This window comes from Lontra canadensis, unplaced genomic scaffold (assembly GCF_010015895.1).
Source record: "Lontra canadensis isolate GAN:19392208 unplaced genomic scaffold, GSC_riverotter_1.0 scaffold60, whole genome shotgun sequence".
NCBI lineage: Eukaryota > Metazoa > Chordata > Mammalia > Carnivora > Mustelidae > Lontra > Lontra canadensis.
The window spans coordinates 10,557,037-10,574,839 of NW_022631054.1; the positions used below are offsets into that span (position 1 = coordinate 10,557,037).

The following is a 17,803-nucleotide window of genomic DNA, read 5'->3' on the forward strand; positions in this document are numbered from 1 at the left end:
GGACTCTGGCAACAACCCAGCTGCTAGAAGCAGAGATCTGACAGGTTGGAGCAGATTCTAGATGTGGGAGAGAAAGGGCTTGGGAAGGAATGAAACTTATCCCATCCTGTCTCTGTTAGAAACAAGTCAGACTATGAACTGGAACGAAGAAAGGATGTGAAGAAGCTACTCACATGCCCATTACAGAGAGCAGTAAGAGTGTCTGTATGTGGGTCACAGACCCACTTAAGGCAGCATCCCTCTTCTTGGCTGCCCAGCACAGAGCCTGTCTCTCCCCGCACGAGCATGTGCTCATATGTGTACTTATGTGTCACGATGTGTGTGCACACACATACACACACAGGCCAGGGTTCTTAAGAACTTCTTGTGCACAAGAGGGAATCCTACTGGAGGAGATGCTTAGGCACAATCCTTACTGAAGAAAGATCCTCTCTGACCGTGAAGATCTCTCTCTCTGCCCCAAAGGCAGCCCACTGCCACACAGGACGAGGTCGCACAATGACGGCCTGCATCCTGTGCCCATGCCTTTCTCTATATTCCAACTCCACTTGGAATGGAAACAGGGCAATATTTAGATGATCTGAGGTTTTCCAAAGAAGACTTCACTTGCTCGCAAAGACCAAGTGAGCAGGACAGTTACTTCGGGGCAGGGGCAGGGTGGCGGGCAGCAAGGTGTGGTTGAATACTCTTTGACAATATTCACTCATTTAAGGAACACGTGTCAAGTGCTTACTTGGCACCAGGCTCCAATGATGGGCCAGAGATAGATCAGACCTAGGTTCTGCCCTCAAGGAACTCACGGTCTAGTGGGGAGACACATAAGTAAATACAGTCTAATGCATCTGCTCTGGGCTTTGGGTGGTGGCACCAGCCATGGGCTCAGGGAAGGCTCCCCAGAGAAGGTGACCCTGAGCAAAGTCCTAGAGGACAAGTGTTGGGGGTGGGGAGGGGGAGGACAAGAGTGGGAGCAGCGTACTGGCAACAGCATCACAGGCACAGGGAGATGGTGAGGGGGCGACCTTAGGTGAGCAAAGTGTGGGGCATGAAGCAGGAAAATGTGAGGCTGGACAAAAGGCCAGGACCAGGTCAAGGAGAGTTAGAGGCTCCAGAAGCCTGAGGCGAAATCGCACCCTTGGTGCCACAGCTCACACATCTTCACTTTCAGATAAGGCTTCAGGACAAGGGTCCCAACCTCACCATGCCTCCTGCCCTCCAAATTATGTATGTGTGTCCTGGGGTGAAACTTTCCAGAAAAAAGAAGAATAGCTCTCATCATAGTCTCACAATCCCTCCTCCCTCTACCCCCCAAAAGAAGCAGCAGCAGCCCTGATCTCAAAAAAATCCCTTTTCCCAATACTCTCAGGTACCCACTCCTGCCCAGGGCTGAGCTCCAACAGCACTGCTCCATGCCAAAACAAGAGTAACCTTTCCCAAATTTGGGCCTGCCCGGCTGTGCCAGGTAGCCTAGCTGGAACCCCCACCGGGAGTCTGCACACAGACAGGAGGAAGAGAAGGAACAAGAGGATTTTGCATTTTCAGGCCAGTGGCTTGCTTAAGGAAAATCTTCCCTTTCCACAAGGAAGGGGATTTTCACCATTAAAATGGTGACTTTTTTTTTTTCCCCAAAAGGGGCAAAAAGAACAGATTAGCGCCCCCTGGTGGTACAGGTAATTTCCAGGGGACAAGGGGGGAAAAAGACAGCAGATTCCAAGGGAGCAAGAATCTCAACATCATTAGTGGGAACAAAGGGGGTGAGAGACTACACACCTTGGGAGATGGATGCCTGCACCAAAAGGCCTATCTGGGTTGGGCGTGAAACACTGGCATCAAGCCCAGTAGCAACCCCTGGAAACTTTGTATCTGGGATGAGTCAACCTCAGAGTCCATGGGGCCCTCCCATCAGTGGCAGGTAGGCCCTTTCCCAGCATTCCCCACACCAAGACAATGGTTTTAGGGTCACTCAAGAGCTTTTTTCCTCATGTTTCACTTATATGCAGAAAGTAGATCTCTAAACAAAGGCACACTATCTTGAATATACCCCAGCCCCAAATTCTTAAAAGAAAAAAAGATTCCAGAAACACTCATGTCTTCCCATTCCTTCTGCTGCCACACATACATGGCCCATGATTCCACTACAGCCTGTGGCTACCACAGAGTGCAAAACATGACATGTCACAGGGGAAACCAGTCACAGAAGATCCTGAGAATAAGAACTCTGCAGGGGCACCTGCTCTCCGCTATTAGCTCTTTTAAGCCTCTAGCAAGCATCAAGATCTCAAGTTAGCCCAGTTTCACAATCTGCAGAATGGGGCCAATACTAACCTGCTGGCAAAGTGGCTGAGTCCAATACCAGCACAGCATAAGGGTAAGGCCATTTCAGCCTCATATACCACTTAGACCACCCTTCTCTTTCCTCAACGATAGGGTTGTGCTTCCCACAAACTCAAGCAGGGCCACTTTGCTCCAGGACAGAAAAACATCACCAGAAGCTAAGAGAGCCTTAACATAACCTCTCCTTCCAAGAAGCTGAAATCTTTACTTCTTGTCAAGAGGCCCCAAGGGAAATGGAACTGAAGAGAAACTGAGCCCCGGAAGTACCACCCTCGAGGGGGGCAGCACTCCAAGTGCTGGTCACCAGGAGGGGTAGGGACAATAAGGGAGGGAAAAGGCTGGGGAAGCTGGGACAGATTGTGCCACTTCTTGGGTCCCCAGTGACCACAGCAGTGCAAGTGGAGTGGCAGACTTTGTAAAACGCCAGCTGATGGCTAGGTCCCATGCTCATCTCCCTTAACCAGCAGTAAGACTCAAGCTGCCCCTAAGCTGCAGGGACAGCGAACCAGTGACCCAAGACTCCTGTCCCAGCAGCCCGGGCTGCCCCGCTCCAGGGCCCTTACCTCTGTACAGAAGGGAGTAAGCTGTGGATGGACTACGGGCTGGACATACATGTGAAAGGTAGACTCAATCTCCATGGTCCGACCATTTAGCTTCAGGATGGGGAACTCGATGATTTCCTGGAATGGCAAAGACACAGAAAAAGAAGAACACACTTTTTTAACCAACCATTTCAAGGAACTCAAGAATGAGGGACTGTTTTGGACTCCTAAACTCCTGACAGAACAGACCCAAGACTGAAATGGCACCAGCTCAGTTTCCATCCTAACCTTCCCACTGTCACTACCCTCACAGGCAACAGGGACTAGACACACACCCCACTCCCACTGTCTCTGGAAAGAGGAAAGAAGACAGTAGCACAAGCTGCCCCAGTTTCCCCAACTGGTTCTCTGCCAGAGGCCTATTTACCGGAGCCCACAAAAGTAGCCCCACTGCTTCCACTTGCCCAGGCCTCTGCCCTGGATGGGTCTGGATCTCCAGTCACCTAGACAACCAGCCATAAGACCAATCAGAGCCTTCTGCATTTGAAGTTTAAGCAGAACCGATGAGTTTCTTCATTCGTTTTTCAGAAAAAAAAAAAAAGATAAATAATAAATAAAGCCAAAGGGGATACTAAAGAGAAGCAGAAAACTGAGTAAGAGTAATAGGAGCTAGTGCTTCCCACCTTTCTTTCAGGCAGTACACCCTCCCCCAGCCTGCTCCCCCCAATCACTTAGCCAGCCCTTCCCAGTCCACTGGAACGTAATGGAAGAGAAGGAGGAGGAGTGACAATTTGTTTGGTGTCTCTAAGATTAATTTGTCTCCGTTATTTAATAGAGATGCACAGCGCCAAGGTCCTGGTGTGCAAACAGGCTTGCAGAACGCTGGCTGTGCAGCACGCCTCCCACATCGCTCCTGGGAAGGGAGGAATGCACCAGAGGGGGGAGAGGGCAGGAGAGCACACACGCACCAGAGAGAAAAGGGAAAGTGAAGAGAGAGAATAAAAAAAATTATTGCTTTTTAATATTCAAAAACAGTTTGCAAAATTTAATCAAAGCAGAGGAAAAGCTAACATTTTTACCACTTTGACATTTTTATTAGCGCTTTCATAAATTTTTAAAACATGAATGGAATTAGTTTACAACACAAAAAAACTGCCCTGAAAACATCTGGAAGAGACAAATAGGAAATAATAAAAAAAATAAATAAAAGCAAAATCCTCCGAGTAAAATTAGCATGTGGAAAAGGCCTCCACTGCAGAGAGTGAAGGGGGGCTCTGCCCACTCTGTGCCCCCAGTAGTCAGCTCCAGCGGCATCCCTACCCCAGGTTCCCAGTTCTGGAGGGGATCTTTCTAGTATCACTAAAGTCAAGGCAAACTGGTTCTCTCCAGGGACAGCCTGGAGGAGCAGTACGGAAGCTGTTGACACTTGACCATGTGCAGGACGTGGACGAGTGGGAAGATGGGAGAAATGGCCAATCTCGTTGATGTCGCACGGCAGCCAGGGAGCCTCTCCCTCAAACGCACCTGTGATTATCGGGCTTGTTTTTTAAAGCATCTATTTTTACCCAACACCTTAAAGCAGGACTGAAGACCCAATCAAGGCAGTGAGATTTCATGACAGAAAAACCCAGAGGTTCTGTTTGCTTGGCCTCCCCAGCTGATCCCCCCAAATGGGGAAGCTGACAGGAGCCCCCTGAGATAGGAAGGGCATCAAGGCTGAGGCAGAGGGGGCAATGGCAAGGAGGCCCCAGCTTTTGCTTAGGTTAGGTGATACCTTTCCTCCCCACTTGAGACGAGGAGACTCCCCCAGTCCCCTGGGTCTTTCTCACTCCTCACAAAACACTCCTTAGCAGACCTGGCAGAAGACAGTTTTGTGCTGAAAAATAAAATGGAGGCACACATACACAAAAATACATACTGATCCCCCTGAAAAACCAGACAGCCAAGATTTCCAAGCACTCCCTCTGAAGCGGGGCTCACCGGATGCCCGAATTTCTGATGTATCCTGCTTCTCCTGCTACGGAGAAGCAGCACTTCCCCAGAAGGAGCTCCACAGCCTGGTGAGTTTGGCTGCCCTGGTGTCTAAAGAAACAAATACAGCCAGTTCCTCACTAACAATGTTAGCTTGGCCCACAATGAAATTGAACCTGTGACACAACTGTACTTTTCATTTAAACTTTCATTTGGAGAGAAGCAGTGTTTGGAGACCTGCAGTTTGTCCTGCTAATAAAGACAAGTGTTGGGACCTTTAAGGATGCCATTCATCTCTGGCTTTTATTAAATTCAATTTTCTTAAGCCCATGATACATTATGAAATTAGGAGTTGACATTCCTCTGGAAACAAAAATATCTATCAAACATAAATAGAAAAAACCCTTCTATTACCAAGAATTTATGGCTTAAAGTTGATCTCTTTCCACTTTTTTACAAGCACATGGTTTGTTTTAGATATCTGAAATGTTATTACAGATCTAGAATTTCATTAGTATTTATTATAAAATAGTAAGCGCTTCAGCTCCTGCTCTGACCAGCACCAAGTCGGCATCCCCGGTAGATTCTCTGAAAACGGCCTTTGGGTTTCCCCACCGCAGCTTGCTCTTCCACCTTTCCTGCTGCTGGCTCCCTCACCCCGAGGGAAATGGAGCTAACCCGTGCTCACACTCAGTAGTACCCTTCCAGGGACGAAGAAGAAGCTAGCCTCAGCTCTAAGCAAACTGAGAAGGGAGATCCCAGAGAGACCTGGGGGCCAGGGACACAGCGAACTGGACCTATCCTAAACATACCTCTCCAGAGGTCCATCAACCAGGCCTTCTCCCCAAGCCCAAGAAGAGGGACTTCCAAGAGCCAATCTTAGAACACAACTTTGCATGCACCCCTTCTCAGCACCATCAGTAGCTGCTGTGTCAGTGACCCTGCATACTGGCATCCTCATTTAAGCCAATGAGGATGGAAAGAAGAGCTTCTGACAGAAGACCCTTTGAGGAGTCAGAGCACAAAGAATTTCACTTTGGTACTTCTTAACCCTCGCCTATTACCCATCCAAGCCCAGAACCTCAAAATCCTGGCCCCAACAGCCCATTCATGGGAGAGGAACCCTAATCTCTACCAAGGGGGCATGACTCTGCAGCCAGTGCACCCAGAGCAGGCCAACAGTTTTTGGCTCATAAGGATCGGAAAGGTAAGATCAAAGTTACACATTGATCACATTAATTCCAACCAGGCGCTTGGGAAGCTGTGCTTCCGTGCTAGCTTCGGGAGGCAGGCGCTCTGATGATGATCAAACTGTTATTCCTGCCCCTCCTACTTTTCCCTCCCTCAATCTCCTCATTCCCCTGGGAGGAAGTTTTTAGGAGTAGTTGAGTGTCTTCTTACGCAGAGGTAGCACCTGGAAGGAAAGAAGAACCAGTGTGTGTGCACCAGCCCTCTCTTCCTCCTCTAACAGTTTCCCAATTCCTTACATGCGTACGTCATGTGCATTCAATTAAACCACCTGGGCAGCATCTACTGGGAGCAGGGCACTATATGGGTGTTGGGAGTGGGGATTTAGAGGGAAGATGTAGCCTCTGCTTTGGAGAAGTGCACAGACTAGTGAGCAGAGAAGATACTGAACAACTAATGAACAACACACTACGATAAACATCTTAGAGGAGGGACATACTGAGTGTTAGGACTTTCAACTTACAGGTGTGCTTGCAAATACATTTTCTTATCTTACCCTTATTAATCCTGGAAGATAGGTCCTATCAGCGGCAGCAGCAGCTCATAAACTAACACTATTAAGCACGTACTATTTACCAGGCAGGGGCTGGGTGTGGACATAGAGACAAATATAAGGAGATGTGGCTCCTCTGTCTGAGGGGCTAGGAGTCTGGGCAAAGGGTAGAGAGGAGCTGGCCCCAACACCCTCAGGGCCACATGGAAAATGGAATCATTTCATTCCTTCCATTTGTTGTTTACTACATAGCAGACCCTCCGCCAGATGCTTAACAGGAACGACCTCATTGAAGCTTCCTAATAACTCAGAAGGTGGGAATCACTAAGATCTTTTATTTTACAGATAAACTCAGGACCAAAAAGAAGTGGTGCTTTGCTCGAGGTTACACTCCTTGTAAGGGACAGAGCTGGGACTCCAAATGGGGAAAGGAGACTTAAGAGAACAGGGCTCCCAGCTTTCAGAATCTGACAGTTCAAGAGCTGATTCTTCCAGGCTGAAAGGCTGTCTTTAGGAAGCTTGGCCTGCTATCTCCTCGGAAGAGAGACTGCTCTCGAGTTACCAGAGCACAGAATGTAGCCTTCCTGGGCAGAAAGTCCTGGAGGACCACTGCTGGACAGGGACGCAGATGGCACTATGCTCTGAGGGCAGGGACAGTGGGAACCCGGAGCCTTAGGTCTGCATCTCCAGCACCCAGCTCTGTCCTGGCACACAGACCTCACTCTCTCCGCTTCTGATGAGTAACACCAGAGGGGGCCGTAAATGGCAAGGCAGAAGCCAAGCACTTGGCTCTAAGAGAAACATTTCAGCTTTTACACAGCTTCCCACAGGTCAGGGAGATGAAGTGATCTACTGAAGGTGACAAACAGGGTAAAGTTGGTGGTGGAGACAGAATTCAAATGCAGACATAGAACACCCCAAAGCACCTTGTCTCTCATCTTTAAGCGGCTTCTCATCCTCCCTCAACTGCTACAAACCACCAACATCCAGCTTTCTGTCTGTCCAGACCCAGGGTTCCCTGGAACACAAAACTTTCAGAGCTAAAACTGGGACAGCAGGTCACCCTTCACTATCCACAAGCCACCTGGACCACTAGGTTGTCCAAGGATAGAGCATAATAGTCCCCAAAAGCTGGTCTGCTGATGGTGGACGGGAATTAGCCACAACTTGACAACTCAGGACAAAAGCCTCAGAACTTGAATTGTTCAAAGTATCCAGGGTTCCAAACCTACTGTGTCTGTTGTCTCCCTCAATAAAATGCCAGCAGCAAACCTTTCTTTGTTTTTTTAAGGGGAGAGAAGACAGATAAAAAGGAAGAACTAAGTAAATATTCTTTTACCTTTTTAAGTGAGCAGAGATATAAGTTGGAGCAAAGGTTTTAGACAGAGCTGCTTTCTAGTTGCTCAACGAGGGACACCAGAGATTGTCTTGATTAACTGAGGACAAAAGTGTAATAGCATCTCAAGTGAAATTTCACACCTAAAATCAGCAAATTACAAGAAATAAATGTGTAGGTTGCTTTCAGGGTATTCAAATTCCCTTCAACTAAAGTGTCTTCAGTGATAAGATTATATTTGAAGATAGAACAACAATAACAAAAGGATTTTTAAGGAGAAGGGACTTAGGTTAGACTGCTGGAATTTCTTGACAATGGGACAGAAGATTTAATAGTGTCACGTTCTTACAGACCTTTTCTCCAAAGCACAGTTTCTCCTTTGCCTGAGCTGATGGCCCTATGGTCCTGTCTAAAATAAGGGAATCAGCAAATCATTATTCATGGCTTCCTCCTCTCAACCCAGGAACTGGCATTCCTTCAATTCAGAGATGGTAACAACTAACCTACCCCTTCCCTCCAGCCTCAGAAGAAAATACCAAACTGTGCAACACACCTGCAAGGAAAGGTTTGATAAATCCAAAAGCGACATGGCACCACAAGGTAGAAAAAGCAGTACATGGCAAAAACATGAGTTTTCTGCAAATACTTGGGTTTTGCCTACAAGTCCCATGCAAAGGCAGGCCCTTCCTCAAGGGATCAAGGAGCCTCCTGGCCACAGGGAAGAGGGGAAGTTGAGAGGGGAAAGTGAGGGCTACACTGGGCAACGAACAGGGCATGGTTTGCTTAACAGTTTCTCCCTTGGGGGAAAAAAAAAAGACATTTTATGCACAAGGAGCTTATTTCTTAAACAAACACTCGTGGTTTTGATTTACACCACAGCCTGCTCCTAAATAATTTATGGCGGTTTAAATTTATTGCCGAGCCCTGGCTGGCTGCAAATTCGAATTGCCAAATAATTAGATTTTAGGGCAAAGCTTATAAATTACCCGTCGATTTGTCCGGACTTGTTTGTCAGTTGCTTTGCGCTTCAGGTCATCTTTGGCATTTGGCTGTTTGGGTTTTAATTGCTGATTTACACTTTGACAGATGAGAGCTGATGCTCCAAGTTTCAGGACAAGGAAGGGTAAAAAACCGGAGCTTTAAAAGGCTGGTTTTTCACCTACATGTCCGTTTTCACTATCCCTACAGACCCCAAAGCAATTAAAATGTAGAAAAGAGGCTGAAAATAGTGCTATTCTTTACTGGGGGGGGGGGGGGGGCAGTGTGCAGAATGATTTATAATCCACTTTTACTATAATGTGAATTTAAAAAAATAATAATACCACTAAATGAAGGGGCCCAAAAGTTTTCAAAACTGCATCCTCACCCAGGAGTGTGCCTGTCTGTGTCTACCTTCACGCGACTCTGGATCCACCTCAGCTCAAGCATTTTTACATACTCAGTTGTAAATAACTGCAGATCTTAGTGGCCTCTTTGAACCTAACCCTCCAGGGCAGCAAACAACCAAATGATTCCTTTGTAGCTACCTGGATACATATTGGTCATACAATTAATTTAAGCAAATCTCGGGGCCGGGTGAAGGAGAGGCCCCCCCAGAGGCAGGACTAAGGGAGGGCATGGAAATGGAAGGGTTCCAAGTCCAACTTACCATTCCAGTACAGGGAAAAAAGGATCTGTAGGTGGTGCTTCAGCTCTACCCACTATGTTGCTAGAAGGCCTAAAGGCTTTCTCTACGCTTCCAGAAGCAGGGCCTTCTTCCCAGCCACCTGCTCTATCTCAGTACCCTGCAATGATGCCATGATTAAGAAGACTACTAGTACTAATTCCACTAGGAAGAGCTAACTCCTATCGCTATGACATGTAAGGCACTGTTCTAAGCACTTACACTTTATCCTCCCAACAGTCCTATGAGACTGGTGCTATTATTAACCCCTTTTTGCCAGTAGGGCAACTGAAGCATGAAGAGTACAAGTAACTTGTACTTAGTAGGTGGTGGAGACTGGGCTCAAATCCAGAGTCCAATTCTGGAATCTATGCTTTGAACCATTATGTTGTATTACTTCTCATCAGAATAGCCTCTCCCTCAGTTTCCCTCACTTTGGGGATCCAGGGTCCACATTCTGGGACTTGGGCACATGCAGCCAATGACTGTTCATTTACTCAACCAGTAAGGTGAGGAAAAGTCACGTAACATGCTCAGGATCACAAGACGAATCAGAGGCTTGGTTAGTCAAAGACCATTTTCCCAATCAGTGCAAATACTGCACCAAAGATCCAGTACTTTGGAGTAACAGGTGATCGGGAGAGGCCCAGGCCCACTCAGGCAGACAGAGGTCCTGGCCAGGCAACTTGGGCAGGAGACCAGAGAAACTGGCTGGGCTTCAGGAGGCCCTGCTCCTGAAAGGGCTACTGGTCTCTTCACAGAAGGCTTAGTTCCATGGGGTGCTTCATAGATTCCCTGCTCTCTGTACAAAGCTGCTGGCCAGAAGCCAGGACAGGAAAACCGTTGTGCTGGCATGACAGCAGATTTTTAAAATCACTGACCATGGAGCAAGCAATACACAGACTGACATCCTGCCTACAATGCACGGAACACTTTTGTCACACATTGGCTCATTTGATCTTACATCTCTGTAAGGCAGGCAGGAATCGCTGACCTATTTTATAGACGAAAAAGCTTGGGAGGTCAGTGGGCCTCAAAGCATGTTCCCTCACAGGGAGCATCCCATCACTAGGGAATTTACCAGAAATGCAAATTCCTAGCCTCTAACCCAGACTCTGGATCAGAAACCCTGAGGTTGGGACCAACAATCCATGTTTTAACCAGCTCTCCAGGTTAATTCTGATCACTATTCTGACTAAGTTTAAGAACCACTGGTCTAGACTAGAGCAGTGTCTCTCAGACTTCAAATTACCCAAAGATCTTGTCAAATTACAGATTCTATTTAGTGCTGGAGTAGGGTCTGATATTCTAACAGCATTTCTAACAGGCTCCTCCTACATGATGAGGATGCTGCTAGTTCTTCCACCACACTGACAAACAAAGGTTTAGTCTAGAACATCTATGAGATTATCTCCTCATACTGACCAAGTGAGAATCTGTGCCACAAGTCTTAGTTCCTTTCTTAGAGCAAACCCTTACTTGGCCCACTTTCAAACACTTGGGACAAGCCCTTTTCTGCCAACCACTCCTGGCTCTAGCCATCAGACATTTCATTTTCTTTGCTGCCACAATCCAGGGGAGAAAAACTGGCAAGTCACACCCCAGAGCTTTACTGAGCAAGCTGGCAACTCTCTGCTAGGGAGCCAATAAGAGGTCTTCTTTCATGACAATACGTGCTCCTCTCCAGAAAAAAACACCTTCTTTCTGTCCAAATGAATCAAAAAGCAGCTCTGGATCCTTCTCCAATGAAGACTTCTTGAGAAATACCTAACTGTGGGCACATATCTGGAACAGGATCCCAGCAATTCCTACAAATATCCCGAGGTACCAAGCTGGGGATTCCTCACCAACATCAACCAACTGCTACATTCTACACCATCACCATGAACTCCCTTTTAAGGTCTACCCCTGGCCTTGTTTCTCTAGCCACTTACCCTTCCAGTGAAAGTAGACCTTATCAAAATGGCATGTTTCATACCCATTCTTCAATGCCTACCTCCTCTGTCCCCAATTAACTACCAATCCCTTTCAGTCCATCAGTTGGCCTTCCATTCAAATGCTGCTAAGACTGGGGAAAGAAAAAAAGCACCCATGAACAATTCAGACAGACTCCCTGGAACTCTATTTTCAAAACACCACAATCTCAAGCCACGACTCTCAGTTTTGTTTTTTTTTTTAAGATTTTATTTATTTATTTGACAGAGAGAGATCATAAGTAGGCAGAGGCAGGCAAAGAGAGAGAGGAGGAAGCAGGCTCCCCGCTGAGCAGAAAACCCGACGCGGGGCTTGATCCCAGGACCCTGGGATCATGACCTGAGCCGAAGGCAGAGGCTTTAAACCCACTGAGCCACCCAGGCGCCCTATGACTCTCAGTTTCTATCACGCTTCTGGAGAGCAAGATTCCAAGCTTTCTTTCCAGTTATCATGCTATCTACCTAATCATCACTACCTACCTCCCCTAGGCTTCTGGCCAAATGATTCATCAAAAAGATCCTACTTACAACACCACTAAGGAACTCAGCTTATCGGTGCTCCCTGATAGGAATCTTCAGTTCGGAGCACCCCTTTTACAACCACCATAGGTTCCACTTTTACTCCTTGCCAAATCTCAGTGCCACTGATCCTCAGGGGCCCACCAGTATCCAAAGAAGCCACCGGCTACTTTAAAGCATGGTTCTCAAGCTCACTTCTTTCCCAGCACATCTAAAAGCTACAGCACGTAACTTTTTCTCTCCAACTCCACCATCACTACCTTAGTCCAGCCTACGAACCACTCTTTCAAATAATGCCTCCTAATCAGGTTCCCCACGTCCATTTCTATTTAAAACCTTCGAACACCTTCCCCACCATTCCCATGAACTCTGGCTTGCAACATCTCCTTCTGTTTCTTCTACTCCATTCAAGAACACCTTCACACTTTCTCTTCTGGCTCACCATCTTTCCCCCAGCGTCACCGTGGGACCCTGTATGCTCCCTTCCTTTCAGAAACATCAGCATCTTCAAATAAGAGCCTCTGCCAGCATTCAGCCTTTAGGCCAACCCTTGGCTGGGAAAGGCCTCCCTAGGACTAGACACTGACCACGGTACTGGAACAGAAGTGGACTGATCACATAACAGATGTGTTTTCCTGCCCACAAACCAAGATCGTCCACTGGCCACTACCTATAGGGATATGACCAAAACAGCAGGCTATTCCAAGGTACCTGCACATCAGATTAAAAGCTTTGCTCATGTTTGTCTCTCCCTCCAGGGTCCACTTACTTCCTTTCTGATTCTCTCAGTGCCGAATGGGGCTTTGCCCGTGGCAGCACTCTACACTTACAAACCCTTGTCTGCCTGTCCTAGCCTACTCACCCTTTTGCTGCAGACCTGCCAGCCTGGGGGGCTAGTGTCAATCTGGGAACACTCTTGTTTCAGGCTTTTAGGCTATGACTCAATTTTCACAGCTAGAGCTCAAAACTCATCACATAAATGTATAGCTGTGGGGTTTTTGTTGGTTTTTTTTTTTTTCAAGTATTGTGAACACCCAGCATTAAGAAAATAAAAAATAATCACCCCAGTGGCATCTTAATCAAAATGATGTAGGATTCTTTTCCCCAACAAGATAAAGGGATGGAGAAAGCATCTCCTAGTATCAGTTTTCTCATGTCAAACAACTGAGATCAGTCTACAAAGTAAGAAATGTAATCAATATCGGAGAGAAGAAAAAACAAGACAGGATGGAGGCAGGAAGAAGTGAAGCCTATGGACTTAGCTAAATACTCCTCTGGATTTCATTTCACTACCCCCATCCCAAACTACTTGTTTTCTTTCTATGGCTGTGTACCTGTTGCTCCTGCTCAGAGGAAAAGCTTACCCCCATCCTAACACTTCTGCTCTAGCACATTTTCTCTTGTTACCCAGGCCCGCCTGCCTCTTCCTTAACCCTTCCATCTAATCTCTCGGTGTTAGTCAGCCAGCTTATCTGTTTGGCGGATCCGGTCTAAGGAAGGTAGCTTCTTCCCAAAGGATGTCTCGCAGATCCAGATCCAAACTGCCAGTTCTGTGCGGGTCAGAGGGAGCCACCGTGTCATTCTCTAGCCCTTCTTTTTCCCTGAAGGCCTAGTAGCCCAACCCCGTGCTACCTTAAATAGCACCGGGATATCCGATTAGCCCTCCCCAGCAATGCTTCAAGGCCTCAGCTTACATATTTTTTTGTTGATCCTTACGTTTTTGCCCACACTTTATTGGCTAAAATTCTCTCAAACCTCTGCTAGCCTTCATACTCTCACAGATCCCACTAAGACCTTCTAGCCCGCAGGGCGCCTGGGTAGCTCAGTCCGTTAAGTGTCTGCCTTCAGCTCAGGTCATGGTCCCAGGGTCCTGGGATGGAGATCCACATCGGGCTGAGCAGGGAGTCTCCTTCTGCCCCTCTCTGCTGCTAAAAACAAAACAAAACAAACAAAAACCACCTTCTCGGCTGAATGTGAGAAATACCACATAACCAACACAGATAATCCTACTAAACAAACAGTGAAATATTTGTCACATTCAAAGCCTTCACTCTATCTCTTCCTCATTTTCAATATTTCCACAAACAACCCTGCAATCCATGTCAGTTTTTCAGACTCGGGTCAATTCATCCTGGCTTACTCTGTGAGCACCTTCTTTCATTCCTGCTACAACAATTCTAGAGGCCATAGGCTGACTTGGCTCTCTTGGATCTCCTAAACTTCTCTAACATCAGGCCTATGTGACCCCTCCTCCACACTGAGCAGAGTTGATCTTTCCCCTCCTTTGAGCCCCCACTGCACCAAGTACTTATCTACAGGATATAATCAAATGCTTAACAGTGGTTACATGCAGGTCTATCCTCGACTACCAGCTCCTTGAGGGCAAGGACTGTTTCTTGTTTCTATGTCCCCAGCATCTAACACGGAGCTTGAAGTTGCTATCCAAAGCGTAAAAAGAGGCCTTTTCATTGCCTCTAAGGTAGTTATAATGAGGTCTTCCCCATTCCTTTGCTTACTTGGTTGGTTTTGTCGTATCCAACAAAAACTTTAAAAGGCAGCTCAGTGTCACTGTTCGTTTACAGTCCCTGATTTCATTCATCATTTATCAATGGCCCTATTCTTTACAGCTCTTCCCCACCACCAACCTTAGCCCAGTGTCTAACAAAATCTGCATTCCAACAGCTGTCTCAGCCCTGGGGAAGCCACCAGGATAATAAGAGGCTAGGGGGAGGTTTCCTGATTTGTACTAAATTATGTGGTGATTTTGTTACCAATGACCCAATGCTCCCCAAGGAAAGTTCCTGGTCCCACCCCCAGGCGACTCCACAGCCCTAACTACACACCACAGCAGCTTAAAGGTATAAACCCTGGGGAAGAAAGAGAAGCAGTGTGAATAGAGCAAATAAACCCACTTCGATCTCTGCCTCTGCTATGCCAAACACATAAGGCAGCACCACCACGCATCGGTGCTCCACTCCCGGGATGTATATTTTACTTCGACATTGCTATGTCTGCTCCAAATAAAGAAGGGCGCTTCGGCTTTCACGTGAAGTTACAACAAGGCCAAGACCCGGACACAGCAAATGCTTGTTCCCATTCAGGGAGCAGTTGTGAGGAGCCACAGTGACAGTCAGAGGGAAGGGATGGTGGGGGTGGGGGGTGGGGATCCCTGTAAGGGACCACCAGGGAACAGCCATCTGTGAAGGAGGGGGGCTTTTGGAGGTGGAGGGGGAAGCACCACTTTTATGGAGGCAGCAACAAAAAGGACAAAAGCGCCTAGTGGGCTGTCCCATTCCCACCACCATCACTGGCCACCAATAGAGGAATTCATTTATGGTGACCCTGGAAAAAGATATGTGTTAAAGCAGAAATATAACTAAAAAGAAAGGCAATAATTGGTCTGATGGGCAGGGGAAAAATTATACCAGGAGTCAGGAGCCTGTGCAAGAACACTTACAGCTCACACAGTCGTCATAACTCAGCCCCCTCAAGCATTTTGTGCTCTGCTTATGGTGTTAACTTTAATGTCTTAACATATAACACCATCCGCACTAACACAAAATACTACACACGCCAGATGAGGCTGAATTATAGTTGCTGTGGGAAGCATAACTTTGAATTTCCTGATTTTGGTGCATTTAATCTCAACCATAATGTTACATTAACGTCGGTTTTGCATTTCATTTCCCAGTTTAGAAGAATAGCGTCAGCGCCTTCGCCTGTCTGTAGAGAAAAAAAGCGCAGGCTGACTGGGGCCACAGGCGGATGGCCCACAACCCAACAATTGGGCCCTCCCAATAGAAAGCCTGGCTGCACCCCTCCTACTTGAAGGAGCTGGGATTGGGACAAGTGAATGGGGCAGGACGGGTGGGTTCTTTCTCTAGAGAACTGCCTTTCCGTCCACTTGGAGGGTGCAGAAACCAAGAGCAGGGAGAAGGAAAGGTGACTACATAGGAAGATAGTATGTGTGTGCACACTGGTTGGGAGCAGGGGGAAAGGATTGGGGGATCCTGCTTTTTAGCCCTGAATGGAGAAGGGAATTGACACAGTTTGATTTGTAGGGAGCTTAACAATTTCCTGTAAAGTTTCCCAAAATGTCTTTCTCACAGAAGACTAATAATGATATACCAGTTCTAAGTCATACTGAAATCCTCCAAATGCCTCTCTTCCGTATTATTCCTTCTCCTGTCACCATTAACCTTCCTCCACCTACCCTCCCAAAATAACCCAGCATCTGGACAATCTTCTATAAAAGAGAAACCCCTTTACTCATAGTTCTAACTCAAAATGCAGATGGAGTTTCTTCAAGGTTTCCTTTAAAAAAGAAGAAAGAAAGAAAAGCCCCTGTGGACAAACACTAGAAAACCTCAACCCCAAAGGTCATTTTTCTCCAAAGTTATGGGCACTTGAATACAGATGAGAAGGAAAACAGTCACAGGGCTGCTGCAGAGCAGTGAGAAAAAGACCATACCCAGGAGCCTGATGGACGGCCAGAGGGAACTCAGGGAGGGACGGGAGGCAGTGGCCAGGACTTTGCTCCACAGACAAGGAGAGCAGGGCGGCCCTCTCCCTGGCCATTCGGATAGGTGACGTTTTATTTCCTTCTCCTCTGCGCTAAGGCCTACACCTCACTGTCCTCACATTTGCTTTGTTCCTTTCTAAACAGTGAGGTGGTGAGAGAACTTGCCCCCAGGTTAAAGATGGACAATTAAAGATCCCACCAAAGCTTTCAGGCTGCTCCCTGGGCCTCAGGGTCACAACCACCACTATTCGATGCACATCCACACTAAAATGAGCACATGAATTCCTGCTAACCAGGAGAAAGGAGTCAGAATTCTCCTAAACCAGATAAAAACCTACTTCCCTATCAGGAAACAACTCCTAAAGTAAGAAAGGAATCCTATTCCTCAAACTTAGAGTCTCTAAAGCAATTTAAACCATCTAAATTAACATTTAAGCGGAAAAATGTTTTCAAATGTGAAAGTCTCATATTCTGCCAGTATCTACCATGTTAATCTGAATTAAAATGTAAATCAAAATGAGTGCAAAACCCAGAAAAGTGAAGCCTATCACTGGTAAACCAACCACTCCAGCTACACCTAGCTGAACAAAGTACAAAAATAAACAGCAAAAATGATGACAAACGGAAAGTACCAGGTATTTTACCACATTTATAACCAATACTGTTACTCACCCAAGTACAACAGAGCTTATACGTGTTCGTTTTCACGGTACCATTCCTTAAGAAAGTCTCAATATGCTGAGTCAGGAACTTCTGAAGACCAAAGATGGATCAGAAAAATGAGCCCCGTAACAAGCATTCAGATAGATCCTGGACCCAAACTTGTTTCTCCCTCCTACACCCCACCCCCAAGGGGTAGCGGCACACTCTCATAAGGACTGGAAATGTACTGTGTAGATGCCTTGAGTATTCAAAGCAACTGGGAGCCAGGGAGGAAGAAGGCTGATTCACAGTTCCAAGCTCGTCCCCAGGAGGCACAGAGACCTTGCCTATAAAGCATCTCTGTCGAGTGGACAGCCATTAAGCTATTCTGAGAGGGCAATAGAGAGGGCTGGATTCAGCTAGCAGCCCATTTTTTCCAGTCTCTTCTAAACGTTCATTCTCATCCCAAATCTCAATCTGTTTCCATTTAAATTCATTTCTTTTTTTATCCTTATTAAAATGAAGAGCAAGTTATTAGTATACTCCTTGGAACACCTCCCATG

The 17,803-nt window shown here is 46.8% G+C and overlaps 1 protein-coding gene across 9 annotated transcripts in view; it reads right to left on the reverse strand.

The window, feature by feature from the left end:
* ERI3 (ERI1 exoribonuclease family member 3) overlaps positions 1-17,803 on the reverse strand; it is a 125,173-nt gene that overhangs the window by 89,239 nt on the left and 18,131 nt on the right. For all 9 annotated transcript variants that reach the window (XM_032877578.1, XM_032877580.1, XM_032877586.1 and 6 more), the window contains one exon: positions 2,895-3,011. In XM_032877578.1, coding sequence (XP_032733469.1) covers positions 2,895-3,011 — 117 coding nt within the window. The remainder of the gene's footprint in view (positions 1-2,894; positions 3,012-17,803) is intronic.